The 27115-nt window shown below is 41.6% G+C and overlaps 3 protein-coding genes and 1 pseudogene across 7 annotated transcripts in view; 3 read left to right on the top strand and 1 right to left on the bottom strand.

Annotated features, from left to right (window-relative positions):
* Window positions 1-1806: 1806 nt before the first annotated feature.
* On the top strand, window positions 1807-3287 carry LOC306741262 (protein C19orf12 homolog). The gene is made up of 3 exons (XM_079223533.1): window positions 1807-1911; window positions 2211-2368; window positions 2534-3287. Exons 2-3 carry the CDS (start codon window positions 2212-2214, stop codon window positions 2797-2799), a joined length of 423 nt encoding a protein of 140 aa, XP_079079659.1. The 5' UTR covers window positions 1807-1911; window position 2211; the 3' UTR covers window positions 2800-3287.
* Window positions 3288-7397: 4110 nt separating this feature from the next.
* Window positions 7398-9037, bottom strand: LOC306741427 (cytochrome b-c1 complex subunit Rieske, mitochondrial-like; annotated as a pseudogene). Its single transcript has 2 exons — window positions 8926-9037; window positions 7398-8008 (listed from the first exon to the last, which is right to left on the bottom strand). The product of its transcript is annotated as a cytochrome b-c1 complex subunit Rieske, mitochondrial-like (transcript).
* A 436-nt stretch (window positions 9038-9473) lies between these two features.
* Window positions 9474-14357, top strand: rxylt1 (ribitol xylosyltransferase 1; the record flags this gene model as incomplete). Its single annotated transcript, XM_079223843.1, has 6 exons — window positions 9474-9621; window positions 9787-9972; window positions 11849-11951; window positions 12109-12423; window positions 12564-12734; window positions 13224-14357. 6 exons carry the CDS (start codon window positions 9474-9476, stop codon window positions 13624-13626), a joined length of 1326 nt encoding a protein of 441 aa, XP_079079969.1. The 3' UTR covers window positions 13627-14357.
* Window positions 14358-15589: 1232 nt separating this feature from the next.
* srgap1a (SLIT-ROBO Rho GTPase activating protein 1a) overlaps window positions 15590-27115 on the top strand; it is a gene marked incomplete at both ends in the record, with an annotated part of 74441 nt that continues 62915 nt past the window's right edge. For all 4 annotated transcript variants that reach the window (XM_079224155.1, XM_079224154.1, XM_079224153.1 and 1 more), the window contains one exon: window positions 15590-15653. In XM_079224155.1, coding sequence (XP_079080281.1) covers window positions 15590-15653 — 64 coding nt within the window. The remainder of the gene's footprint in view (window positions 15654-27115) is intronic.

Below are 27115 nucleotides of genomic sequence, written 5' to 3'. Positions count from 1 at the left end.
ATTCAAAATAAAAGAGCCCTTCGTCGTTTCAGTGTGATAAAATAATTTTAAAAAGCACACACAGGGATGTACGGAAACACCCTGGATAAACAGAGATAAACCTGTCATTTCATTGGTAAAATACCACACAATATCACATATATCACAATATTCTGAATTCAACGTTTTAGTCAAGTAACAGCATGGGGACCCTGGGGCCTAAATGAGCCCCAAGACTTGAGTAAAACATGCTGATTTTGTCAGCAAAATGAACCAAAAAATAAATAATTAATTTTAAATACTCAGCATACACAATGGTCAGTGTTATTGCTGTATTTTATGTTGCATTGTATTGTCCAGCATATTGTTGCATTCCATCCTTAATGTATTATGTATTTACATTATAAGCCACATTTCAATTGTATATTGTCTAGTTTGTCAAGGTGGAGCTGATCTAAATTCATTAATACACTCTTGGGTATTTTAATCTATAACAATATGCAGTTTTTTATGATTTGATCACATGTTTGTGGGCTAATTGTTATTATGCAGCGCTGCAAATCAGTTTACAACATAGTAGCATTAAGTGAAAACATTCAAAGAAAAGAAACGCAGTAAACAACAACATTTGCTCTCCTCCTTCAGTCCCGTTTTATTTTGAAGACGGAAAGTTGACATTTCCGTTTCTCAGCCGTATGAAGCTATCTTGACGCTGCTGCTCCTCTGGGTCTCCCGGTGTACTCTGGGTAAATGTGGATCTTGCACAAATGTAAACAGTCGACATACTGTAGCGAGCTGAAATCCTGCAGCACTGACCAACACACAGTAACAGTAACACGTTGAAAACAATGTCAGCGAGTTCTCTTAGAAAAGTGGCAGTGGGTTTCCTCGCCTTTGGCAAGGTGGATCTGTCTTTAGCTGCACGGACATCGCAGTTACAGATGATATTTAGACACACACACATCCCGATAATAGCTCACATAGCTATCCTCAGAGATGAATTAGCTCAGATAGGTCAGTAAACAAGTTTGGTATCAGAAAATAAACCACCCATGGGTTCAGCCCCCTTCTTGTTGGACGCTCATTGGCCGTTTGTGTTGCCTTTAATTGCTGTCCGAAATATAACTTTTACCAGTTACAATCGCTAAAGCAAACATTCCTAATCAGAACTATTTATTGCCATGTTTGTTTTCCACATACAAGGAATTTGTCATGGCGGGTGGTGCACAACATTAAACAATAAACAGAGTGCAAGAAATGGGAGCATTTAAACATGCTCCCATTTCTTGCACTACATGCTTCTTGCATTACATGCACTACTAATACGAGTCCCTTAAATATTAGTCTCCTAAAATGAGTCCCTTAAAAATAATGTTTACAAAAAATTCACAATTATCTCTTATATTTGGCATAGGAACCATATATTCATTAATGTGTGAATTTGAAAATTCCCTGCTCAACAAATCAAGACGACTTTAAGGGGTGTGTGATTTCAGTCACAAATTGCACATTAATCCAATATATTTGACAAGTGAATACTCATTATCAATTTAAGGTTTTGCTAATCTAAACGAGGCAAATAGTACACCCTTTGTAAGCCTCCTAATTATCAAGCTTTTAAAACTCTGTTAGTATGTGATGGGCATTTTCAGTGATTTACTGTCACGTGATCAAAAACAGGTTCAAACTAATCTCTTGGTTGACCAACAGAACATACTGGTAATTTTCTGACCAAAAACACAGGGAATCCTGCATTCGTTGAAGGTCCCTGAACGCATCATTCGTGTTGTTCCCATCAGGCATTGCGCTCATAGTCACGCAAGCTCAGAAATCAGGAGGAGCCGGCTGGCCAGTGAGCAAAGTTGATATATTAATAATAGAGATATAAAATAACCGTTACAAGTATCGATGAGGATTTCATGACACAGCAAGGTACGTTATTATTGTTTCCTGTTGTTATTACAGCGCGCTTTGCCAGCAGACTGTTATTTAGTTGACTGGGGATACAGATGCTACACCTTGAAACGTCAACCTTTGGCTGGTGATGCTTTCTGATGCAATCAGAGCTACCACACTGGTATCTGTAGATGATTGCATTAGAAAAGCACTTTATGCCATAATATTCAATGAATGCAGGAGAGTGCATGTCAGTGTCTAATGTGATATTGTACATTGTGGATTACAGTTATAATTTCTGTCATGTCTCTTAAAATTACAAATCTAATCCACAGTATGGGTCGAATTGACGATGTCATGAAGCTGTGTTGTGAGATATCTGCCAATCAGCAAATCCAGACCACAGTGAAAGGCTCGGGGAAGGGAGCCGCAGCAGCGGGCGGTCTGGCCTTCGCTGGAGGGTTAGTTGGGGGACCCCTTGGTATCGCAGTCGGTAAGTGAAAAGAAATGCAATAGGTTCTCCTACTCATTCATATATATATATATATATATATATATATATATATATATATATATATATATATATATATATATATATGTATGTATATGTGTTTGCGTACATTCATGATTTCACACGTTTGAACCTCTTCCCCTGTAGGCGGTGCTGTCGGAGGCCTCCTGGGCTGCTGGCTGACCAGTGGACAATTCAGACCGCTGCCTCAGATCATCATGGAGCTCAGTCCTCAGCAGCAACAGAAGCTCTATGGTGGTCTTATGGCGGTCCTGGGGGACATTCAGTGGACAGATTTGGCTCAGCTAACTGCTCTGGTGATGGGCAACGCCACCCTGAAGCAGCAGCTTACAGCGACCCTTCTCGGGTACATCTCCAAGGAGCTCCAGGCAGATGTGCACTACGTGGATTAGTCTCTGTGGAAAGACTGGGATACCCCGACTCAGGGGCGCACGTGCCCAGAAGGACGGAGTCTTTGAAAAGAATGTGAACTGTTTTTATGACGCTGGAGACTTTATCAAATGTGAAATCACGAATTGTAAATTTGCACAGACGCCAGTCCTGGTTACAGGTTATACTGCGTAGTATGAATATTGTGAAAACAGCTGTATAACTGGATTCATTTACTATAAATACACTCATCAGATGAAATAATTATTCATTCATTAATGGCACTGTTAATCATGGTTTAACTACACTGATTTCAATATTCAAATACAAAAGAGTATGCACTGAATGAGCGCCAACTGTACAGTTTCAAATAGTTGGATTTGATGGTCATTTAAGTGACAGCATCTGTGCACAGTATATTGTATTTAAATTATTTAATCAATGGAAACAAATGTTTTTGTATTTCATTGGTTCATGCAGTTTTGCATAGAACACTTTAATCGTCAGGATTAAATCCACCTGCAAATCAATAATTATTGTTCAGTACTACTTTACACTCTTTGCTGCTGTTATTGCGATTATAAAATTGTCATCTTGTCTGACACAAATTCATTAAAAGAAAACAAGGGTCCTTGGAAGAAGCAATCTAGGATTCTTTGGAGTCACAAACCAACAACTTCTTGATCTCGATTTATAGTTCCTTCCAGTTGTTTAACAGAATCTGTTCACAAATTGCCAGAGGCTTTTCTTGATCATACTATAATTGTATCCTAACCATTCTGCTCCTCTGGTTCATGTGTTTGACAGCTCAACTTTAGGGAACCATGAAACAGGTGCCACCACCTGAAAAACAGAAAGCTACCGGAGACTTTACAATCTAAACAAAAATTGGATTAATATTTAATAGTCAGATTAGAGAGAATATGGTTGACCGGACAATAGAGCTTCTAGCTGATGCGCACATTAAACAGAAGGATCCAAGAGTCATTCAACCATTTAATGAGTGATGTTTGTTTTGTTTTTAAAAAATTTGCATCCACTTGTTTTAAACAACCAATCTTTTAAGTTTCTTCATCAGGATCTGGAAAGAACTGCGCCTCGCCTGGATTCTGGACGAGAGCACGCGGCAGCAGCAGGGGGCGTTGACAAAAACTGTGGTCAAGTCTGACAGTTCTCAGCTGACTTCAAATATTACACAGGAAGTTACAGAAACGGTTACTTCCTGTTAGTTCCAATCTGTAGGCTACTTGTAGTTTACAGACCTCGTTCAGATTCATGTGTTTGTAACTATATATTTATGTAGACATGTGCATGTAGCAGCATCCTTTATTCTGCCTGTGAAGTACATTACTACTCATTTTGATGTGTGTTGTATAAATAAGCTTTATTATTATCAACCACACGATATATTTTCAGATTAAACCTGAGACTAATGGTCAACAATCAAGCGTTAAGTATTACAACTAAACATAAAATAAGAATTTTCTACAACACATGGTGTTTACTGTCAAATCTAAGAGCCAATTATCTCGCTGATGTGGCGAAAGCCACTCCACTGTCACTAACCACGTAGTTATGACGCGACGGCAGGCGGATGTTAGTGACGTCGGTCTGCAGCGCTGAAACTACAATGTTTTGAAGATGGACTACAAAAAAGCGCATCTTCTTCTTACAGTGTTGCGTCATGCAGACGATTTAAAGAACCCGGTTCAAAGTATTACTTCATTAACAACCTAAACAACCCAGTACAAAGTATTACTTTATTAACGAGGTTGGAATAGAAATGAAAGAAGGAATTTGAAAGTGAAACTACTACTAAACTGTCTCATTGTTTCAAACATGCTGAATGTAATAGTTATCCCAATTACAATGTGTGTAGTATATGTGTGTCTCATATCCCTTTATGTTGTTATGGTTTATATGCAGATTATAATCTGATAATAAGAATATGCAAAAGGCAGCGACGAGTGTTTCACCTCAGATTGCTCAATCCCTCACAAACTGGGTTGAGCGCATGCCTTTTGCTTTTCTCATTGTTTGTCACCACTTCAATGTTTGTAGACACTTTTATTATACCTCCTTTCTTTCCCTATAATAGGTTGTGTATTTCACATACGTGTAGAACCTATTTATTCTTGCTGATCTGACAAAACTGCAGCGACAAAGCAGAGGGGAGGCCAACAGTACCTCTACCTCCATGAAGGGGGAGTCCGCGGGTCGGGTTCATGCTTGTTCTCCCGCTCTTCTTGCTCTTCCGCCGAAATGGAAGATTATTAGTTGACCCAAGCAAAAACAAAATCTCAAAACTGGACTTTCAATCGAAACGTGAACTGGAGACCAATGCTGGAGCTGAGCGTGGCTTCAAGCGGCTGGACAGAAGATAACGCCTCAAAGTCCGTGAGCCCATAAAGGTGGAGATTGTGGCCCAATCCCAATCTCTACCTTTACGGACTCGCAGACTTTGAGGCGCACTCCGTGAGGGTTTAAGGGTGTCCCACTGTCACATCGTCAAGTGCTTGAGGGCTCTCTGGCAGACATTTTGAGCTCTTTATGAACCCTTTACATAAGTCAGCATTAGATGCCCACTTTGCTCAAGGGAATTACCCAGAATTCCTAGCAATGCGACATCAAACACTCAGAAGCATGGAGACGTAAAAATAAATAAAAAAGGTAAACAAAGAGGCACGTGGGCGCTCAGCCCGATACCAATACCTTTACACTACAACATTAGGGATTAAAGATGGAACATACAAACACATGAAATCAGAGGAATGCAAGCAGAAATTATATATATTATATTTTTGTTACATTCATCAAACATTTCGTTTTGACAAAAACAAGTAAATAGATCATTCAAAATGACTTCTCATCTCATGAGGAAGACGTTCAAATCAGTGAATAAAAAGTATAAAATAAATACACAATCGTAAACAATATTTTTTTTATGTCATCACGTGATATGTTGCAGCAAAGTGCCGTCCCATTCATATTTACACCAGTTCAAGACCTCACAGCCTCTCACACTCAACCACTTAGCAGGTGACTTCAGTAAATCCCTGAGGGTTCAGGGTTTGAGGGTTTAGGGGGGAGATTGGGATTGGGCGAATATATCAGGTTTGGTGCAGCAGCAAAGGGTTGGACCCGCCCCTTCTTTAAGCTCCTCCCCAGTCTATTGACAGGTGAATCGCTCCACCCAGTCCTGGTCTCAAACTAAGAGATGTATTAACTGTTGCAGTTGTGGATTTGTTAAGCCCTTCATTTCGTTATTCTCTTGATTTGAACATTTCCTGCCTTCAAATGTTCTCGGACATTTGTTCTATTTTTCTGTGAAGTACTCTTTAAATTCATTCTTTGAAACTTTACGTGTTACATAATGCTATTTGCAAAATACTAAATGTAGTGTAGAATGAAATAAATATATAGAGAAAAAAGACAAATGCCAATATACAATTTCAATGAATCAACGACATCAAGCAAAATGATGCAGGACAATTGAAGAAAAACAACAACATGATTTTTTACCAGTAAGACACTCAATCATAGAGTTGGAAATATGTCTTTAATATTAAATACACACATGTTATGTCACTCAACTCTCACACGGAGCCATTTAAAAAGTACATATTACTGAGACAGAAGTCCAGTATTCTAGGACTGCAACTAACGATTATTTTAATAATCGATTAATCGGTTGATTATTTTTTCGATTAATCGGATAAAAAAAATGTTTTTTATCAAAAAAGCGTTCATTTCCAACCCTTTATTCAAAAACAGAAGTGACAGTGCAAAACATCTTCAGAAAGTGCACAAACAGGTTGCTCCTTGAACATCCCTGAGCTGTTAATTAAAACAGCAAAATGGACTAACACTAAAAACATACACATCTATGCTTTACATCTGCCAAATGTGAGCCCTTTTTACTGTAATTGATCCCTCCAGAGGCTGCATTTACATACCCTGCTTTATCAATATGTATGAAATACTGGGACAGAGGGAAGCTGTACTGCTCCATATAGAGCGTCCTCTTCCTTAAACTCTTTCATTCTGGGTCTCTTATGACCACAACGTCACATTGTTGGCTAAGCCCAACTACGTTCATTCTACTTTGAGTAAAAAAATTAAAAAAACGGCAGCCAGATCCGCCGGTGTGCCGGTTTAACGTTAACGAGTGACAGCGTGAACTGAACCAGACCGGGGGGGTGACGGCATGTTTCATCACGTTACGTTTTTTTACAAGCAAGACTGAACTGTAACGGAACATAAACATAACGTAACTTTAACGACAATACACAACCAAACATGTTAGCTAACGCAATAGCAAGCTGACTAGCTTCCATTAAAAACAAGTTTGAGGAACATGAAGACGCTGATTGGCCAAGACTCGACTTGTCAAAGATCTTCTATTTTCGAGAACATCACAACCTCAGCTTTTCTTGTGTCTCACTCCAATCTCAGAAACGCTGGCCGGCCAGTTGCTGCGCTCTTTGTTTTCTTCTCCGCGACTTATTGCCCGCCGTAATAATCGCGCGACACAATGAATCGATAATGAAATTCGTTGCCAACACTTTTGATAATCGATTTTTATCGATTTTATCGATTTGTTGTTGCAGCCCTACAGTATTCATCCCACTACGACTGTGTCCTCATCAACAAACTCATAGAAGGGAACCTCCAGGTTCAGAGGAGCAGGTCCCTTTCTTATTCTTCCTGAAGCGTCATAGTGGGAGCCATGACACGGACAGTAGTAGCCTCCTTAGCCTCCGGCGTTGGCGATGGGCACACAACCCAGATGGGTGCACACACCGAGGACGATGACCCAGCTGGGGTTAATCACTCTACCCTTGTCATGCTGTGGGTCACGAAGCTCTGCGATATTCACACCGTCCTCTATTGCGATTTCCTTATCTGTGTGGTGACGGACAAACAGAGGCTTGCCTCTCCACTTGAAGGTCATGTTTTAGCCTTCGGGGATGTCACTGAGCTTGATCTCGATCTGGGATAAGGCCAGGAAATCTGCTGAGGCGCTCATTGAGGAGACAAACTGGGTGACCACTGTCTTGGCTGCATACACACCAACCACAGTGGTCGCCCCAGTGACGAGTTAAGAGAAGGACCTTCTTGCCTCACTGCTCTCCTGGGAGGACTTGTTGGGGTCCGTAACCTCGGGGCGGCGGTAGTCTGTGAAGTCAGGAATCTTGATATCTGTGTGGGCAAGGCGGCTCCCCCCGGGAGCTGGAAAAGAAACAGATTAAATATGTTTTAGTATCTTACAAAAAAAAACATGCTTCTCTGTCACACTGTGTCCTATCTAAGGCTACATTAATAGTAGATCTACTAATGATCAGAAATAGACTAAATTATTTGATCATGATTAGAATGAAATTTAAAAGTGAAATCGATACTAATTCATATATTGTATCCCTAAGCATTCATTTTGATAGATTACTGAAACCAGAGTGACCATTTTTATTTTATATTGTCCCGATTTCATTGTCTCCACAATATAACACATCTGATCTGATCAGGTCTAGATCTAAAAATCATTGATACTGTCAGTATAGCCGATACAAACAATTGCTTGTTTTGTCCGAAAAACAGTCCAAACCTGGAGATATTCAGGTTGCCATCACTGAAAACCAGCAAATATTTGATGAGCTGTAACAAGTGGATCTTTTTCTTGTGTCTATCATGTAACTGACTAAACCCTAACCCTAACCCTAGCATTGTTAGATTGGAGGTAAGAAAACTCAAACTGAATAATCATGACTACTATCTGTGGAAGATTCTTTCTTATTCTGCACAATAACCAGTAATACACGTCATATTTAACCCAAGAAGACCTTTCACCTGTATTGGCAAAACACAAATACCTACAGGGTCACACAGTAAGATCGATGCCATCACCTTAAGTTAGTGTTTACATCTCTTCTCATCTATATGTATATACGTACGACTTTTTAACCATATATTGACCTTATATCAGGTTTCAGATGTCAGTTACAACACAGTCAGAGCAGGTTATTCGCAATAGCGTTGGTTACAGTAAAGATAAATCAAATGTACACATTGTTCAAATGAACGTATTAATTAATCAGTATGAAGTTAGTATATTAAGTATAACTGCAAACTTCACCATCGTTCGTCCTTACCGGCAGAAGGCAACAAGCCCTTGGCAGGAAGGGACCGGAGGATTTTAACTGTCTGTTTTGTCGCCTGCAAGTACGGGGAGAGAGCCCCGGCACGAGCGGACACGGACATCATCTTTGCCCAGAATAAGGGACCTCCACACCAGCGCTGCGAACACGACACGACCTTGCGAGGGCAACGGTAACGTGCACCTTTGTGGTCTGCATCACCAGAAACTCCACCCGCCCTGTCAACGTTCAGTATTACGTAAGGGTATCACCGAAGGGTCCCTTTCGTTTCTTGCTCAGAATTTGAATAAATATATATATTTTAAATGTATTAATTAAAGATATAATTACACTTTATGTATTAAGTGTTAACATATGGCAACAGTTTGAACCAACATGATTGAAATCATACAATCATTTAAAATAACGGCTATTTCCGTACAGGCATTCTTTTAAGTCAGCTGTACCCAGGGGTCCTCGTGATGTAAACAAGGGTCCTCTCACAAAATATGGAGAGCAGCTAGTCACACAATGGTAACCTGAGAGAATATAATATAATAAAAATGAAAATACCAAAAAGGAAGCTTTTTCTCCTAATTATTTTTGCATATGTGGCATTTTCACTGTATGCTGCATACAATGTCTTCTTCAGCACCAAAGTCATCTCCCGCGTTCACCGGGTGGTGAAGAAAGAGACGGGGGCACTCTCGGGTAATTGCACTTAGCATAACCGTTATCTGGTCCTGGTTTCAAATAATTAGCTTAAAATTTCCCAAAAAAAATCGACAGTTGGAACGTCGTTTGGTTTTTATGGTAACTAAGATGAAGGAAATGTGTGCCTATAAGCTGAATGTAAATCGTGTGTTGTGTTTGCAGGGGGTGTCAGAGATGGCGGTGCTGCTCCATTTTTAGCTCGCGATTGGAATCCGTGGGAGGATGAACAGGTGGACTACAACTCTGCTCTGACCAAAAAGAGGGAGGCCTTCAAACAACACCTGGGTCGAATTGACAAGAACAAACCCAAACGATACAGGGTACAAATCTGGGGTAAAGCTGCCATAGGTGAGTCGTGGTATTATATCATCATCTAGCGTTATTTGTCACAGCCTGCAGAGAAGGTCTGTGGTGGGATTTGGGCGTGAAATGACAATCACATCACAGTGCTATTTTCATCCAACTACAGATTATTTCATTTGATTCAATCTGGAAATCTTTTAATTGATCATTTTCATTATTCTGTGGAACAGAATAGGCTCGTTCGAGATGAGCCAGTTCTGCGCAGAATCGATCGGCGCGCAATGCATGCCGGTTAGATTTGTGTCCGACTTGGTCACGACTTGCTCTGACGTCATGCACACGTGGTCAACGATACTCTCACGAGACCAAGCCGGCTGTCGATTTCAGAGTCAGTCGCGCAGTTGCTCTCAAACGACTGCTTGGCCCAGTGCATGATGGGAAACGCCTAGCTCTCGCCACATCAGAGAGCTGATTGGCTCTTAGATCTGACAGCAAACACCACGTGTTGTAGAAAATCCTTATTTTATGTGTAGTTGTAATACTTAACCCTCGATTATTGACTATTCGTCTCATGTTTAATCTAAAAACACATCTTGTGTGGTTGATAATACAAAATCGCATTTTCATAACACATATCTAAACCAGTAGTAATGTATTTCACAGGCAGACATAAAAATACCAAAGGATGCAGCTACACATTTCATTTCATTTCTACATAAATATATATATTTATAAACACATATAATGAATCCAAACGTGATCTGTAAACTACAAGTAAACAAAAGTTCGGAACTAACAGGAAGTACTTTTTTCCGTGACTTCCTGTGTATACTTTGAAGGCAGCTGACAACTGTCCGACTTGATTGCAGTTTTTTGTCAACGCCTCCTGCTGCGGCCGCCTGCTCTCGTCTGGATTCCAGGCGAGGCGCAGCTCTAACGAACGAGCCTAATGTTATGCCTCACTGAAGATGAGGTGCAAGAAATACAGGAACTAGGCAATACAACATAATACATGTACAGTCAAAGGCTTTTGAAATAAATACAAACCTAGAGTAGTTGCACTATGTCTAACAGCCTGAGGCAAAAATCTCTGGCGCCCTCTGACAGCTTTGGCCTTATGTTAGTCGCCCCTGCAGCATGGCCAACATTTCACATATCAGCACAGATCTTATATGATGAGAACAACCAATATAGTATTATTTTGTATGTGATGTGGACTAGTGGAATAATATATATTATTGAAAAGTATTACATTTCTAAATACATTTATTTAATTAATCAATGAAATAACTGAGAATCTGAACGTTATTATTATACAACAGTTGCAGTGTAATTGCAAAGGGCAGGAAGATACTTGGTGATACAGATTAACAGTGTTTAGAAAGGGGGAATTGTATTTTACATGCGACTGTTGGATCGCACGTGTGGCTGATGAATCACATGTCGAATACAATTTAATTTTTTTTAACAATGTTAATAAGCAAAATATATATGATATTTTGAGTTTTTTAATGTCCAGAATCAAAAGTAAAGTATACATTGTAGTAGATTAATCATATTGGTGTAGTTAAAATCAATTGGATTAGGAGAGACGATATCAGAGCAACAAACACCAAATTAAACTATGTCTCAAACACATTTTGAAGGGTTTTAAAATATCCCTCTAACTCATAATTCTTCCTTACTTAAAACACAATTATTGCATTAGAGAGCAGGTTATAACTATGATGGTTAAAGTTACAGTAACTACAGTATATTCACCTAATGATACCAGAAGTGTACAGACATAGACACAGATAGAAACTACATAAAATGTATTTATGCTTTGCTGCAGAAGCCACTGGTACAACATAATGGCACTGCCCATGCTGACATTTGAACTCTGGTAGTAAATGGCATTGAATGCTTCTCTTCTCCTCAGGGATTTACCTTTGGGAACATATTTTAGAGGGACCCCTCAACCCTACTGACAAGATCGCACAGTGGCGAGAGGGAGAACTGCAGTCAGGAAAGATTAATTTCAGGTAACAAGTTAAACATAAGATGCTTAGAAACTGCTAAACATAAGCATGTAGTCTGCTTTTGGGACTCTGTGAAACACACCACATCATATGGAAGACATTTAAGATACAACTATCAAATTGACTTCTTCTCCTTCCTCTCTCGCCTCTCCATCTTTAGTTTCTACACAGGTCCTGCTGTGGTCCAGGGTCATGTCCCTGTGGATATGAACAGCCTGGTTCTAGTTCTGAATGGCCGCGAGCAGCAGAAGGTCTCTTACTCCACACGGTGGCTTGAGCATGTCCAAGCTCTGGTACAGTCCCGCACAGTGTCACATGTGGCTGTGGTCCTGCTGGGAAATGAGCACTGCAACAACGACTTCATTGCCCCATACTTAAAGAGAAATGGTGGTTTTGTGGACTTGCTGTTTCTAGTGTACGACAGCCCCTGGGTCAACGACAAGGATGTCTTCCAGTGGCCTCTTGGTGTCGCCACGTATGTCATTTCTTATTTGCGTGTGTGTATATACATGCGTACATCCTTAGAGCTCAATATCAGTACATTAAACTGTGGGTTGTATTTCAAATGAAAAACTTTGTCTCACACATTGCTCTGTTTTGCTTGTATCTGTGCAGATACAGGCAGTTTCCTATGATCAGGCCCACTACCCAACTGATTACCTCCAACAGGCCAAACCTCTGCAATTTCCTTGGAACTGTTTACAAAAATTCCTCCAGAGAAACTCTTATGCAGGTGCTGAAAGAATCTGGTCTGGATAAGGAATGCATCACCACTGCCAGGGAGAAGTAAGTCATTGTTTAGGACTGATATGGAAGAGCTAAGTTTGTCTATTTTCTATAAATACTATATTGCTTGTCTATAAACTTGTGAGATTGATATTGAGAATATTAAGCACTGAGACCTTTTAAAAAAATAAAAAAATATATATATATATATATAGATATATATATATATATATATAACATTTTAATATAAAAACGATTTAGATTATTTATAACACTATTTTTGCTCACAGTCATTGGGGTTCTCACATTTACTGAGACATTCAAATAAAGGGCGTTGAAATTATTTTCTAGGACTTTTCTGGTGAAATTCAAGTAGATGACATTTCAGGGACTGACATGACATAGCATTGACGGGATGGTTCACACCAACATTTTAAATCCATATTTCCTCTTACCTGGTTGAGGTTTGATATCTACAATGTGAATCATCGGATTGGAACAGGGCTGCGATATATTTAGCATAATAATTACATGTATTCCTTGCCTCAGGTGGCTCCCTCAGGAGACAGCAGAAAGTTTGAGACGCTATCAGACAGCACTGGCTCAGAGCGAGCTCACTCTCTGCCCAGTCGGCATCAACACAGAGTGCTACCGCATCTACGAGGCCTGCTCCTATGGCTCAGTGCCCGTGGTGGAGGATGTACTCACACCTGGGACCTGTGCGGCCGGGTCCAGCTCCCCACTACGTCTGCTCAAGGCTGCAGGAGCACCCTTCCTCTTCATCAGTGACTGGAAAGAACTGCCGGCCATCTTGGAGAGGGAGAAAGCGATGAGCCAGGAGCAGAGGGTGGATAGGAGGAGGAGGCTGCTGGAGTGGTACGCCAACTTCCGTCAGCAGATGAAGGAGAGGTTCACTGAGGTCATCGAGGAGACTTTCTTCAAAGGCGGCTGACAGTGGTGTTTAATAAACAAACATTTCAAAGGTATACAGGGGTAGATGTTAAATATTGGTTTAATTTATTTTGTGATTCGTGGATAATGTGACATACTACTGGTGTTGTGAGCCTGATGATGTTCAGTGGAATATTCCTATGCGGGTTATTATAAAACTATTTGTGTGTTGTAAAGCTGCCATTACTAGTCATTAAAGGGCCCCGTGACATTAGGGTCATGGGTGACATTTATCATCTTACTGTTTACAACTGTGGAAGGTCCAGGCGTTTAGAAATACTAATTTATACTGCCTTTGCATTTTTAAGATCTTATATAATTTCAACCATGTTTTATATCTGTTTGTACGCACTTAATGTTGTAATTTTTTGGAAACACTAAACATTCAGAGTAAAAGGAGATGTTATGTGTTTTTAGGCCTCATTTGAAAATGGTGCTTGGAGCTTTTATTTTGTAAGCGACTTTAAAATGGATGTTGTTGCTGTGGCATGGGACAATTTTCTGATCAAAACATAAAAAACTGACTTTGTTCTTTGTTCTTTTTTATTTTAGTGGTGGTGTGCTGCATGGATTTATTTATTTTTAAACAGTGCAAGACAATAAATTGGAGTGTTCTGAAGATAAATGAGTGGATGTGCCCGTTCCTGTGTATTTATTTTTCTTACACTGCAGATGGCGCTGTAGTCCTGGTCATGTTTTGTGGCTACAATGATCTCAGATGATGGTGAAAGCTTTTTGAAGTTTGTCAGAACTTAATGAGCAAAAGCATGGTTCTATCCTCAGAGTTTGTTAGACTTATACTAAGACAATGTATTTACTCTGCATTTGACGAATTACTGTCTTTTTGGAATATATGATGACTAACTTCTTAACAATAAAATACATGTCTAATATATTACCTATATTGACTTACTTTTGTATGAGTGCATGTGTGTATCTAGAAAAAACGAGGCCCCTGAGTATATATTAACTGGACGCATACAGAGGCCCTCTGCTGCTTTTGGGCCACTATATGTTTCTGGATATCCGTTAATTCAAAAATAAAAATCACGTGTGTTATTTTTCCTTGGATTCATAAAGGGCAAAAGCAAATCCTTAATGTCATGAGAATTAAGTTAGAATTCCACATTTAAACTTAGGTATTTGTTAAGAAATACATGAAAAAACGTGTTGGTGTTTATTACAAGTAATACTAAGAAGAATCATAACGTCTGCATTGTTTTAATCGGTTCCAACTGTTTTAAGTAAAAAAAATAAAAAGCAAAACTTAAGATTTGTGGGCAGGGGTGTCAGTCCACTGGTGTCCACTAGCTTTATGTGCGTGCAGATCCCTCCCTCTCCTTCCTCTGCTTTCCCTGCTTGACTCCAGCTGCCTGCCCTGTCTGCCTCTGAGCCTGCTGGGAGTTAGAGGGGGGAGAAACCGTCGAGGGAGAGCGAGCAAGGGGGGAAGTGTGTGTATGTGTGTGTGCGGGTCCCAAAACTGGAAAGCGCTACCAACAAGCGCACACCCGCACAATTGAGACCGACCCGAAAGACCCCCGGATGGCTTGTTGCCACTACTTTCCAGAGAGCTGTGAAAACCCGCCAAGGAGAACCTGAAACTTGCGTGCTTGTTTTTTTTTTCCTTCTTCTTCTTCTGTGGTAGCGGCAGCGCTGTTGCGCCGCAACGACTGCTCTGTTACTTGAGAGGATTCATTGGTCGGGGCAGCATTGCGCATTGGCCCCGCTTTATATCCACCGTTCATCCCGAGGGAAGAGGAGCGTCTTCTTCTCGCTCCAAGTCGAGCTTGTTGCAGAGTCAAGCCCTTTTCAAAGTGTCATTTTGTCTCTCTCATTTTTCCTTCGCGTTTATTTCCCCCCCTCCTCGTCCTGTGTGGGATGCGGGCGCTGCTGTAGGACCCCGCTGGTGGACAGTTTTTCCTCAAGAAGTTTACAACAAGCTTTCGGACAGAAGAAGACAGAAAATGTCCACGTCGAGGTTCAAAAAGGATAAAGAAATCATCGCGGATTACGAGAGTCAAGTCAAAGGTACGTGACGAGTGAATGTTTCTCTCGGAAGTGCTTGATGGACGATTAATTGGGGGAAAGGCGAACGTTAGATTACCTGCATGAGTCATAGCTGGTGAAGTGGTGCGTTCAATAAAAGTTAGCAATATGTGTTGGTGTCTACCGCCAGGCGAACAGCCACATGTTTAACACGGACATACACTTACTTAATATACATCATACTACTTCACGGGCCTAGAACTATTTAGTGGTCACGTTATTTATCTCACCATTGGAAGGGTATGAACTTTATTTAGCAAAATACACAAATATTGCTAACTGAGTTCAGGAGTGGCCTGTAGTCTTTTTTTGTTTTGCAGTTTCTGCACGTGAAAGCGGTCCCCGTTGGCTCGTAGAAGATATCACAGTGTTTCACACACGTAGACTATCGAGTAACCTGCTGGGTTCAAGTTGGCTGTCCCAATTTTTCCCCCCGCTTGGACCGTTTTACTGCCTCTTCTTGGTCTGGTGCATTTTATTATGTTGACGTGTTTTAACAACCTGTTACCGCCAGAGTTGGCGGGGAACCAGTTACTGCGCGGTTCCCACAGTATTACTGCGTGGCGATGAGAGGACGAGCACATGTTCAGACAGCACACCTATATGAGGATTCAGTGTGTTGCTCAGGGGTACTTCAGAAGAGTAGTTTGATTACGCCAGTGTGGTTTTTTTATTTACCCGTCTATGCCCTCTCTGTTTACCTCTAAATGCCACAGGCTTCCCTCCGAAGCATAACACTGCGTTGTGCCCTGATTTAGAGATGCGCAGACGTCGTGAGGATGCGCCCTAAACTTATCGCCCCCATGCATGCAGAGCAGAGTTGGTTTATTCCCCAGGCAGAGGAGCACAGGAAAGGCTTCATGGTAACCATGGGGATTTGGCCCCCAGCCAACCAGCTCTGTTCTTAGCATGCTGAAATACCACCTATTCATGTCCCCAGTATTCAGCCTTATGTCCAGAGAAGGGGGTTAGCTGGGGTCAAGAGAAGAAAGGGGTCCTGGATGCTTGAGGAATTACAAGATTGCATGTAGTTGAGCACACGCTCTCATTTGCAAGGAATGTGCAGCACCCTTTCTTCTCCCCCGTGAGGATGACTAAGGGGTTTCGGCCTGTAATAGAGGATGATGCACAGTCACAGGGGGATGCTGAACAAGAGATGACGAAGCTTCCCATTTGTCGTGCAGAACCCAGCAGGGTAATAACAGCAACCTGATGCTACTGAGAATAGCTGTTGCTAGAAAGGACCACCGGAGCCGCTCGGTAAATCAATGTTAAGGTGTTTTGTTGAAGATGCATAATTCAATTGTGAGGGTTATGTGCCGAGGCTTGTCATGCATTGTAAATATTCCAGTGAGGATGTTTTTTCCCCCATCCTCATTGGTTTTGCCTCGCTATTTGCATAATGCACTGTACTTGTTCTTTTTGCATTGCAAACAGCTTGCAGTAGTTCCATTTGAATTGCTTTAATTCTTATCCACCACATAATTGTTTTTAGACTAAGACATTTTTAAGTGTGAGTGTAAGATCTTTTGTGTTGCATTTAGCGTTGACAACATATTACACTCAAATCACCGCAATTAACCATGGAGCGACATCATGTTCGGTATTTTAACACCAAGCATATTCAGACACTCTCACCATTCACGGCGCCCATCTCGAGTAGGTCAGATGACTCTTGCAACTGCAGACCCTGTTTGTTCTGGAAAAATAGCTGCCAGAGTTTAGCGGTGAAAGAAAAGGCATTTAGTCAACATTAAGTATTCTGTTTTAGAGCAGCTCCTGATTTTGCAGCTGTGAAGTGTTTAATGAGTGAAGAATTTGCAGTGATAATGAGTGGGATCACATCTGAAGTGTAGCTGTGATAGCCAGAGGCAGATTCTGGTGAACCGGCATTGATTACTCAAGAAATGGAACAACAAGCAGAAAACAGCCAGAGCCGTGTTTGATCTTTTTGGCCTGCATCCTCACTGTCTCGCAGTTTTTAAAAATGTGTTTACATTCTCACATTATTTTTTGACAAATATCTAGCTTCCAGTTTGGGCTCATGTTGCATAACATCTGCTATCATCCTGCATTATGCAGATTTACACAAAGCATAGCCTGTTTTTGTGTGAATCAGCTTCTTTTTTTATGATGACAGTGTCAGACTAGAGTGGCATTGCTATTCAAAGCAGTAGATGTGAGGTTTTTAATGTAGTTTTCTACGATGACTGTCCCTATGATGCCTGACACTACTGTTTTCAAGCCCAACTTGTCATTCAGCTGACATTCACTTCTTAAGTATATCCAACAGCCTTTTTTTAACCTCTCGCAGATTAGAGGAAAATGTATGTCATTTTGGCAATTGAAGGAAACTATTCTGTTGAAAAAGCTCTGCAGCAAGGGGATTACATTTTTGCTAATTGTCACAATTGGCATCTACATCAAGACTCAGCCTGTTTTGGAAAAACAAAAACATTAAGAAGATTGGGTACCGTTAAGACAGTGGAATTTGTTCGTGCTTTATGGCGCACATCGGTTGCAGTCAATTTAAGTCATTTAAAGCAGACTACGGGAAGGTTGTGGGCACATTGGGATTCTCTGTGGGCCCCCGTTTCTGTTAACTGGTGGATCAGGGCATAGCAACCCTGCTGTGTTTTCCCTTGGGCAAAGTGTTGGTTTGATGTCAGGCTGTGGCTTGCTGTTTGTGACCCGGGGGGTCGTGACTCTGATGGCAGGGCCCCTTGAACCTCTGTCAGGGGTCCTCTCCCAGATCATCATAAAGGATGCCCCCTGTGACCTGCCTTCACTGCTGTTTGAAATCAGAGCCCTGCCCCGCTGCATACTCAAAGACAGTGGTCGGCCCATGTTTGTATGCAGGGGGGTTAAAGGCAGGAAACTGCTATGCGGTGTGATGGTTTACTTCTCTTTCAAAAAAAGAAAAGGGGAGACACTGCAGGTGAATAGGTTAAAGAAATACCTTTTAGATATCACCATGAAACCTCGCCAGTTGATTACTTGCATTACATGTTTAGTAGAACAAGTTTTACAAAATGTTATGTGTAAATGGCATTATGTAATGTTGGCTTTTATTCAATGTATGAGAAATCTACAGATGCAAATAGACAAAGTAGTAAAATAAACACCTAAATGTGTATTTTGGATGTTTTCTTTCCACTAGTGAGAAAGTAGATATGTTAAGGATTGCAAAATAACTTAAAGTCTCTAAATTGACCGGTGCACGAAAAATAATGTCTGCCTGGGGCGTCTGCCCTTAATAGGATTTGTCTTGTGGTTAAAAGTCATAAAATTGACATCCGTAACAGTGGGAGTCAACGTTGTTCGGTTGCGTGGCAGAGGATGAGCATGCATTTGTTGATTACTGTCCATTACACAATCCAGATGTCACACATATGAGACATCTGGATCTGGATTGTGATCATGCAGAGTCAAACTATACTTTTGTTTTTAAACTGTCTTACATGTTTGCTTGTTTTTGTATTGAATTAATTCCAGCATGTCACCAGACTTCAGCATGTGATGATGTGGAGAGTGTGGCGCGCTGAAGCTGCCTTCTTTGTGCTGAAAATGACTATACTGGAATATAAACTAGGAACACTTTAGAATACATAAACAAATAGTCTCCTCAGTGCAATAAATACACTTGCAAAGTGCTTTCGCAGAAACAACAGCCAATAGTTATTTCACATCAGAAGTTTTTAGTAAAGGTCCATCACAATTCGGTGTCTTAGGCCAACTCTGCTCTCTTAATTATTACATATTGTCAATTGGGAGTTTGGGTGTGTGGCCGAGCTGAAAGCAGCTGTCACTATAACGTGACCTTTGGCGATGATCAAATTCTGTCCCATTAACACCAAGCTGGAGCCATCTCATCAAGTGCCTTTCTGCATGTAAAGTCATTCAGAAATCTGTTGTGGAGATTAGATACCTTAATGTGAAGCGTAACTTGGAAACCACTGCTATTGTGGGCCATCCACTTTTCTCACTGCCTTCTCTTTCTAACCTTCAGTTCATCTAAATAGCCTCGATATGCGTTTTTGAAACTCAATGATGCTGCCTTTTAACAGCTTCTCAGAGGTGTTGAGGTTAGAGGTTGCAAGACTAATGGAATCCTAACACCTTCCGGGTCTCCACAACATCAGGCGTCCATCCACACACTTACCATCTGTTTTCACTGCCCCTCCTTCCAAAACTATGTGTCAGTAGTGTGTTGGTGGTATTGCATGGGGTGTGGCACTGGTGAGTTTGTGCATGAGCGTGCATTTGCATGGGTGGGTGAATGGTTATTGACACTACCATCTGTGGCTGCTCACCCTTTTTTGCAGTTTTAATAAACTCTGCTGAGCACAAGCAAGGCTTCACCTTCCCTGCTGTGCTTGTCATTGTAGCCATGTAGGCCACCAGGACCTTACTGCAGGACCCCTCAGCTCGCAAAACAAAAATCCAAACCAAACAAAAAGGCAGCAATTCAAGTGCCACCGTTTCCGACGAAAACAAAACGAGATGCCTTGTGTAGTTGACCCTTCGATCAGCCCCGACCCCTGCTACTACTCTGTCGAACTGTCAGAGCTACGTTATTATTGAGCCCACACTGTCTCTAACTGCACTCCTTGCATAAATCGTATAACATTTTTGAGAAAAAATAAAGCAATTTTAGAGAGAAGCAGACAGAAGGGTCTACAATATCGTTAGAAGGATGAATGCAGGATGTAAAATGGATTAATCAGTGAAAACGGGCTAAAAAGATAAGGATGGAAGCTACAGCCTATCCCTGTGTAAAAGTGAACCACCACCATCATCATCAAGTGAATGCAATGGAAAACAATTAAGTGTTCCCATGGTGCTGGATATGGTTATATTAATATGGTTACAATCATTAAAAAGTAAAAACAGCATGTGTGTACATTTAATAAACCTTCAGTTGCTAGCGTCCCTTTTTAGAAGTACTAGTTAATAATTTCATAAAAATAGTATTGTTAGCTCCGCTGGTTTCAACTTTGCCGGATAAAGAGTGTCACTATTATACAACGTTAAACAATGACTAGATTGAAATCCACAAAACCACCCTGAAAAAGAATAAGATCTGAAACCATGCTTGAGAGTGAGTGAGAGCGCTTGAGAGTTTATGGAACAGAGCTGGTTATTTGTCAGACCCTGGTCGGACCTAGTTAATTGCTTGGCCAGCCTGTCTTCGAGGGGTGGGACTTGGCAAAGGGGAAATTGTCTCCAGTTGTAACCCACACTGGTATTTAATTTATTTAGTTAAATTGATCAAATCAAACCCACTTTACCATGTGGCAGACTGAGGCTGCTCTACCTGTGAATGAGTCAGAGAAGAAGCCCTGTGAGGAACCGGAGTGCCTGGTAATGAGCTGGATGAGATCCAGTGTGTAGCTGTACTGCTTTAGTCGGAGGTACGGGGTGTTAATGAAATTGGACTGTGCTCAGAGAGAGTAAAAGCGATGAATTATACTGGAGAGGGGGGGGGGGTAAAGTTAAGGACAGCTTTTGGCAACTTTCTGGACAACTTTAATTCCTTTGAACCTCGGCTGGGGCCCAGCAGATGGACAGACAGGAAGGCAGACAGACACAGTTTGACCATCAGCCATGCTGCTGTCTTCCACCCAGTAGGGTTGGATTAAGGGGAAGGAGATTGGGGGATGGGAATCGACTGTATGAGGTCAGTGCAGGAGTAAGTGAAGACGGAGGTTATAAGCTCTGATCTGGTTGACTTGTTCTAATCTGCTTTCGGAGTGTGTTCAGCCTATTCATCTGCAGGATCTAAGCCGTTTATGTGTCTAGCGGTGGCGAAAGCTTTTTAAGATGGCTGCAAACATGCTTTAAGAAGTCTTTCACGGTTTCTTTTTTTCCTGCGTTCACCTAAACAATGTGACTTCTGCCGCTCTGGCTTACTTCTTCCTGTGTGAAAGCTTTGTTTGACCACGGCAATCTGTTCACAGGCTGTGGCTCGGTGCTTGACTCAGGTATCCCACTCTAATCCACCATCTGGGAACGGAAGCTGAGCTTTATACGGTCCTACGCTCTACATCCACTTCCTCTGTCAAGGCCTCAATATGCTCAAGATGTTTTCCTCAAGTCTATATGGGACCGCTCCTGGTTGCATTTACTTTGAATTTATGGATAGGTTGGAATAAACTTTATTTCTACGTGATAATGTGAGTCATTAAGTCATCAAATCAACTACTGATATGCTCAAAGAGGAATTTTATAAGTGGATATCACTGCTTATACACCCACTCCTCATAATTTGATTATGAGCCAAGTAAGACACCTCTCATTATTGCAACAGGCATGTTCAGACTACAATCAGGTTATCCTACTCGCATTCAATTTGTAACCAATATTTTTGGGAGAAGGCTAAACACCTAAAGCCCATGTATATTATATTTCTTTCTTCTGTTGGCCTGTAGATTACCACATAACCCTCCAGATATTGAAGGTGCCCAGTTTAGATGCTCCGTCACTCACCATAACTCCTTGGTCGTATTTCTGAGTTCTAACAGATGTGTTCAATGCGTTTCCCTCAACATAAAACATCTACAAAGACACGTTTTTAGTGTTTTAAATCTAGCATTGCTTACACTCAAAGTCTCAAATATGTTTGACTTCATTAGAGCAGTGAGACATAAACAATCCAAAACTAACCTATGTAACAACTAAAAGATGTACAGTCAGTAACAAACTAAGTACTGTATTCACCTTATCTGATCCCTGTTTTCACTTGTGGCTGTAGGTCTCTCTACATTCGACCGCCTTCAGCTGGCGGGTTTCCCAGTTTCCTGACACAATGCAATTCAAAACAATCAACCGTTTTGCAGGAATGACAACTAAGCAGCTTTTATTGTGCTGACAAGCCGAGCCTTGTCTGCGTTCATCAAATAGCTATTCATATTTCCTGCACTTGACAAATACGAGCCAAATTACATTAGCGACTTGCTGTCAAAAATGCTTCCATCATTCCCACTGTATGATTTAAGTTAGTATTTAGTAAATGTTTCGTCCAACTCTCCAGTGTTTGACACAAATTTCAATTTCCAATACCATATTTTCTGCATAAATAATCAAATTCTGACCCAAAGTTATGACCCCTATTCAGACTAAATCAATTCTTGATGTAAACAATCCAACTTCTTATGTTTTATCCTCTGGGACTTTCTCTCCCTAAAGTTTGTCTTCTGCGGCAGACATTACATCCAGGCATCTAAATAGCGTCTTTTAAAAACAGTTTTACACTACCACAATTTCTTGCAAATTGCATTTAAAATACCACTGTAGAGTCATTCATTTCGGGCCTCAATATTCGCACACATAAAAATAAACCTCAAAGATGTTTTGGGTCTGATAAACTAAATGCGATTTAGTGTAAAGCTTCGCACAGTTTGTCAAAACGATTCCTCCCTCCGCCTTCTGTCGTAAACTCTCTTACCCATCCACCCGTAACGCTGATGAACAGAAGTTTAATTTACTGACCGTGCGACTCCTCCTGGTCCCCTCCCCCGCTTTCCTTTTCTTCTGCCATGACCTCCTGACCCGAGAGAAGCCGTCTTTGAGCCGGCTGCCCTCCTAATCAATAGCCAGAGACCACCCCTTGAGGCACGGCTGCCTTGTTGGGCTGCTGCCCTGAGGAAAGGTTTGAGGGGGGAAATATTATAAAAAGAAGCGGTCAATGAAATGTCAACTACAGGCTTCATCCCCTTTGTGTCCGCCAGCCTGATTGATTATAGCTTAAAGCCAAGACGGCAACCCGGTCTTTTATTTGAAAATATAATGCAGTCTCGCTGCTGTGGACGTCCCAAAATGTCTACACCGTTTCATGTGGTAACTTCTCCCTCTGTCTCTGGTTCCCTCAATGCACTCGGTCGGTTTTTAGTAGCGCAAAAAGGAGTTGGAAAAAGTTTTCCGTGGTCTCAGCGTATCAGCCTCACAATAGATGCTCGTTGTGGGATGCAGCAGGAGGAGGCCCAAGCAGAGAAAGCAGCCACTGCTAGATCTGAGCAGCCCCAGGCAGGTCTTTCTGCGCTCTGGCCTGAACTTTCCTCCACCCTCCCCCCGGGACGGAAACAGGAGCCATAGCTGCGGTTCCATCCACGGATATGTGGGGTGCTAGGAAAAAAGTGTGGGGAAAAAAATAGCCATTTACGGATAAAGATGTCAGCCATGCTGCGCCTCTACTCACTGTGTCCCACCGCTACACATGGAGAAAGTCTCAGTTCTCCTTTGGCTGCGTTATGTCCTTTCTCACTTGCTCAGTTTCTGAGCTTCAAAGAGTTTCTCCATGGCTATCTGCTCAAGTTAAACATTAAGCTAAACTAAAGGTGAGTGATGAAGCTGTTATGTATGCATTTGCGAAGCTTTTATATTCCCTGAAAACTCTCCAAGCTGCTCTGCAAAGTTGGTCAGCCCTTTCTATAAATATCACAATAATTCTCTTGACATGAGACCTCATGTCATGCGGTTATTGTGCAATAGATGAAATAGATTTCTTTGTAACTTCATCTTGCACGTGGTTTACTGTCAGATGAGAGAAAGGATTCCAAGTCTGCTAGCACACTTGCACATTATTCACTGACTAATTAATATCTGAAGTTGATAAGTAAAAGGCTACTGCCATGCGACTGCTTCTGTCTGGCCCTTTTTCTCTGTCCCCTCACTGAGCCCCTGCTGGCGACATTTTGTCCTGTGTGTGTATGTATGTGTGTATGTATGTATATATATATATATATATATATATATATATATATATATATATATATATATATATATATATATATATATATATATATATATATATATATATATATATATATATATATATATATAGACGGACATTCTGTGAAGGAACTGGCAGAGCACGGTGGCGCTGGAAGTAGCTGAGAATCTTCGACAACTTTCATTGTGTCAAATCTTTTTCTGGTGGATTTTTTTCCGGTAAAGAAGAAGTGGAGCACGTTGCTCTCTGCAAGAAGTCCCTGCAGACTCCTGACAGCCTATTTTGTCATAGCTTAATAGGAGTGGCATTAGCTGCAAAGAAAAGTTAGTTTTTAGGATCCGACTGGACTGGAAATAGAACGAGCGTGACACTGTCCTGGTCTGCCCCTTTTCTCATAACCCTAAGTAGAGCAAATCCTATCTGACACAAATGGTCATGAATAAAAATTGTCCAGAGGACACTTTTAAATAAAAAAATCTCCTCTTTAATTATAGATTGTGATCTGCACTTGGATCAGGATGGCAGAAATTGCTGATGCATCATTATAGCAGGGGGAATAAGATTGTTTAGAACAATTCCAAAAATATGTGTGTTTGTGTGCACTACACTTGCTCAGTCAGCTGCCCAGCATGGACACAGACACTGTGGGCATGCCTCATACATCTTACTTTTTAATCAGGCAGTGTGGAGGAAGCTACCGTCTCCCCTGGGGTCTTGTGATTTGTCCCGGTTAATGACGTGTCACAGGGTATGATGTATGGCAACCTGGCTGGGTGTGAGGCACATGCATGACTGGACTGTGGTCACACACACTGACACACACACAGACTTAGGAAAGTATGGCCTCTATCTCCCGGCTCTGTGGGGGACCGAAAAGAGAAAGCCCCAGTCTTGCTCACTATAGTGTAGAGAAACAAAGAGCAGTGAAAGCTGATCTGTCTGTTCTTTTCTTCTGCCTCCCTCTTTGTCCCTCACGCTCTCGCTCTGAGCAGCTGCCCTTAGGTCGATCACATTTTTTGGCCGCGCTCGGCTCAGATCTCGAGGTAATCCGAATGCATTGGGTGGATCTGTGTGCCGTTACCCCCTGCAGGCAAAACTGGCGTTGGGTTTCACCTGTCCAGTCTTGTCAAGTTTGTGTTCACGCAAGGAGACGATGACAAAAGCCTTTAATGAGATATTTCTGACAGACATTTTTTCAGGGGGAAGACATGTCATCTCAGTGCCTGAGAGCCAGCCTGAGAGCCTGCTCACAGTCAGCCACTGGTACTTAGAAAGGTGGGAGAGGATTGGCAGTTAAAGCCTCCCTGAGGCTAGGTCGTAGAGATAACAGCACCTAACGCTCTGTTACTTCCTCCATATTGGCTTCCACTATAATTATCTGAATATTAGGTCTTTGTGAAGCCCCCTCATTCTGTGTGTGTGTGTGTGTGTGTGTGTGTGTGTGTGTGTGTGTGTGTGTGTGTGTGTGTGTGTGTGTGTGTGTGTGTGTGTGTGTTTGTTGGGGCTGGTCATGTTAGCCAGTATTGGCCTCTGGTCCCCTGGGAGGAAGGGGGGTGTGGGACTGTCACTTGTGGACTTCCTCATTCTCCATGCCTTTTGGATGCATTGTGAGAAATCAATCTCTGCTGGCTGTGACAGAGGTTGTGACAAGGGGGCTGATTAGGCCTCGGGCTGCAGAGAGGGACACGGTGAGGGCGCTCGGTCTGAAACCTGAGTGAGGGGAAAAGACCACAATGTCATTTGAGCTGCGTCTTTTTCAGCAACGCCGGGCACAGAAAATACCTATGATTGATCGAACTACACACATTATGCTTATAAAGGTCACACATTTTGGGATATTTTTGTCATTTACTCGGGCCTATTAGAAAAAGCAGTTTTAGAAACAATGCCAGTGGCTTTGCACAGAACCAAAAGAAAAGCAGAGCTCACCATATAGCAGACAAAAACATGGGTCAGCTTTGTTCATTAATAATAGATACATAGATATCGCAGCTATAAGTTAAATAAGACTCAAGTCTACAACCATGCTATTAAGACTGTGAGGCTTCCCTTTGGGATAGTGCTGCTTTGAGCCAAATGCTATGCATTGGTGCTGTTTCACAGGTAGAGTGTTAGTTTAGTGATAAAGCACGCTAACATTTGCTAATAAGCACTAAACACAAAGTACAGCTGTGGCTGATGGGAAGGCCGTTTGTTTTGCAGGTATTTGGTCGTAAAAAGTAAAGCTTTGACCTGATGACCTGCAGCAGTTGAGACAACATGAATGTTCGCACAAAATTCCACGGTAATTTATTTAGTAGGTGCTGAGATATTTCAGTACAGATCGATCAACCAACCAACTCTGCCGCCCCTGGCATGACCAAAATGTATTTGGGCATAAAATACCGACACTCCACAGGAAAATTGCAAGCACACATTTGAGTTTCAGGGATGAAAATGCTCAACAACTGAGAGTTTCTCTTGAGAAATTTGATCTGTTGCTTGGGTATTTGAGGGTTCAATCCTTAATGTGACATAAGCATGTAATTATCCTGCCGGTTTCTGCTTCCCCTCCTTTGTCAGGTGAGGCTCCCTAAGGTTGATCTTAAGGTCTGAGAAGAGGAATGTGGAGCAAATATTTATCCGTGCCTCAGTTTAAACCACCAAACTCGACTGCAGTGCGGTGAGCTGTCTCGATCAAGACAGCCTCATTATTATGCCCTCGCAGTGCGGC

The sequence above is a fragment of the Taurulus bubalis genome, assembly GCF_910589615.1.
Source record: "Taurulus bubalis genome assembly, chromosome: 9".
In the NCBI taxonomy this organism is placed as follows: Eukaryota; Metazoa; Chordata; class Actinopteri; order Perciformes; family Cottidae; genus Taurulus; species Taurulus bubalis.
This window is presented reverse-complemented; position numbering and strand designations above follow the sequence as displayed.

Coding starts and splice junctions, on each gene's coding strand:
- LOC306741262 (XM_079223533.1), top strand. CDS start 2,212: ATGGGTCGAATTGACGATGTCATGAAGCTGTGTTGTGAGATATCTGCC. Junction 2,369..2,533: donor ACCCCTTGGTATCGCAGTCG/GTAAGTGAAAAG, acceptor CTTCCCCTGTAG/GCGGTGCTGTCGGAGGCCTC.